This window comes from Gymnoscopelus braueri (assembly GCF_963280865.1).
Source record: "Gymnoscopelus braueri genome assembly, chromosome: 7".
Taxonomy (NCBI): domain Eukaryota; kingdom Metazoa; phylum Chordata; class Actinopteri; order Myctophiformes; family Myctophidae; genus Gymnoscopelus; species Gymnoscopelus braueri.
Window position 1 is genome coordinate 55,945,076 of NC_137608.1, and position 2,581 is coordinate 55,947,656.

Consider the following 2,581-nt stretch of genomic DNA (forward strand, 5'->3'; position numbering starts at 1 on the left):
GATTCAAAAATAAGTTAAAGCTCTATATTGTAGTATAGGATAGTAATCATTGTTATAGAGGGTTTGTTCAGTAACAGGGGTCTCTCCAGCTCTTTAATAAACAGTGTCATGCACTGCAATGTAATCAGCTAATTGTTTGATACATTTTTAAGTTTTGTTTCATCACTTCCAATTTCACTTGTATATCTTGTCTGTATTGAGAGCTCTCTGTCTCTCTCTCCTGATTGGATACCATTAGTATCCTGACGTGCACATGTAGTTTCTGCTCACTAAAGACAGGGAGAAAATATTCTAAAATGTATATTATAGTGATTACTATTGGAATATAGACTTATCTAACACCAATTTAAAGAAATCAGCTGTTTTCGGGCAAAGCTAGTCTCTATAGAGCATTGGTTCTCAAAGTAGGGTCTGGGACCCCCATGGGTCCTTGAGGGGGTTCCAGGGGGTCCCCAGAAAAAAAAGGTGTTATATAGCATCACAATCATTTTAACCACTTTATCCATGTAAGATAGGAGATGAGAGGTTTCTGCCCGACATCAACCATTATCCTTCTCCTGTCACAACAGCTCATCAGTCTTCCTCCTCTTCTTCCTCTTCTTCCTCTTCTTCTTCCTCTCCTTCCTCTTCCTCTCTTCCGCTCCTCGCAGCAAGAACTGGACTGCTTGACGCCTCTGAGCTGGAGAAGTTCAAGAGACAGGCCGAGTGCATGAAGATGTATCCTGAATATCACATCGGAGGCACAGGTTAGACTCCACTAGAGTTGTTTTCATACCGATACCCAGTGGTGGAAAAAGTACTCACATTTTTTACTTAAGTAAAAGTATCAATATGCAACTTATGTAGTTATTCTCTTTATTACTTTTATTATTTAATTTTTTTCTTGTATAGATGAACGCTTAGTTCAGCATTTGCTTTCACTGTTGTTATTTATTTCTATACATTCTTATTGTTTTTTTTAGACTTGTGTCCAGATGACAGGGAGGCAGCAAAGCCAGTGGAGGAACCAGAGGCCACGCCCACCGAGGCAGCGGAGCAATAAGACACGCCCCCCCCCCCCCCCACCCACCCATCACATGTCGTCCTGGTCCTGCCCCCTTTGAACACACGTGTGAACCTCCCTCCAGCGCACCGCGGCGTTGCTTACCGACAAAGATCGGTGCTTGTTGGCAAGCGTCACGTAGTTGTACCAAGCAGTACATATTTATACATTTATCCTTAAGTAAGAGTCAATAGGATACAACAGCTGTGAAAACACACACGGGGAGGAAAGAATTGGCATAACGACTAAATTGGGGAGAAAAAAAGGGTTAAAAAGCTAAATGTGGTTATTCTTGTTGAGCGACGCGGTCGTACAACAAATATAAAGTAGACTTTAACATAGTAGTTATTATGATAATACTGTGTTGTTGTTGAACAACAGTAGAATTGTTTAGAGGCAACAGCTAAATACTTATTAATGTGGGGCTTCTTGGCATAAAACTGTTTGAGTACCACTGATATAAACCATAAGAGTATATATGTAAACTACCATGACTCCAATATGAATCTATACTACGTTGACATGTAAACTGTACAATCACAGGTTTGAGAGCCCCCTAGTGGCCTAGTGACGTATTGATCATTTCATGATTTAACACGGTAGAGGTGAGAGTCTCAACAGGAAACAGGAAACAGTTAGTAAAGAAAATTATCATTCTAAGTGTTTCAATGAGAATGGTTGACTGAATACTGAGCTCTAGACGTCTCTAGGCTGAAATAAAATATATCATCAATCTGCTTCCGTGTTTGTTTCTGCTCTCTACTCTCCTACATACAATAATATAACTAGTTATTGAATGTTATTATTATAATTTTCTCCACAAGTCTCTACATCAGGGGTCTTCAACAGGGGGTCGGGGACCCCTAGGGGGCCTCAGAGTTACTACAAAGAGGTCCATCAAATCTTTGTGTGATAGGAACTTTATTTTTTTTTCTACATTAACCACTTGGACCCTAGCAGCTAGTGATGCGTGGATCGGGACTTTACATAACGCGCCCCGCCCGCCCGCCACGGAACCCAACCCAAGATTTGTAGATCTATGGAATTAGATCTACAAATCATGTAGATTTGGTTGTCAATGGAATTAGATTTACAAATCAACTAGATATGAATCTCTATGGAATTAGATCTACAGATCATGGATATATAACTATCTGTGGAATTAGATCTACAAATCATACATATTTATATGTCTGTGGAATTGGATCTACAAATCATTGGTCCCTAGTGTGCCGCTTGTTCCACATGGACCTACAGATCAATGACAAAGCAGACATTTCACAATATGCACAAAGCATGTAATACATAACACAATATAAACTCAGCTACAAAATGTCACATGAGATACAATGGGCAAACCAATAAAAGGATTACCTTACCAATAGCTCTTATTATATACACACACATCAGAAACCTCTCATGTTTCCACACATCACATCAAGCTCCCCTGTCTGCACCTGTTATACAATGACAGATATATAGGTTAAACCAAAATGTCATACAAAATCATAAACAACAAAACATACATAGACCTTTGCA

General features: G+C 39.5%; 1 protein-coding gene across 1 annotated transcript in view; it reads left to right on the forward strand.

Annotated features, from left to right (window-relative positions):
* Positions 1–1,779, forward strand: part of LOC308089537 (uncharacterized protein) — a 7,217-nt gene extending 5,438 nt beyond the window's left edge. Inside the window, exons 5-6 of the mRNA XM_080434327.1 lie at positions 651–746; positions 963–1,779. Of these exons, the coding sequence (XP_080290453.1) occupies positions 651–746; positions 963–1,042 (176 nt within the window). The 3' untranslated portion in view covers positions 1,043–1,779. The remainder of the gene's footprint in view (positions 1–650; positions 747–962) is intronic.
* The last annotated feature ends 802 nt before the right edge of the window (positions 1,780–2,581 follow it).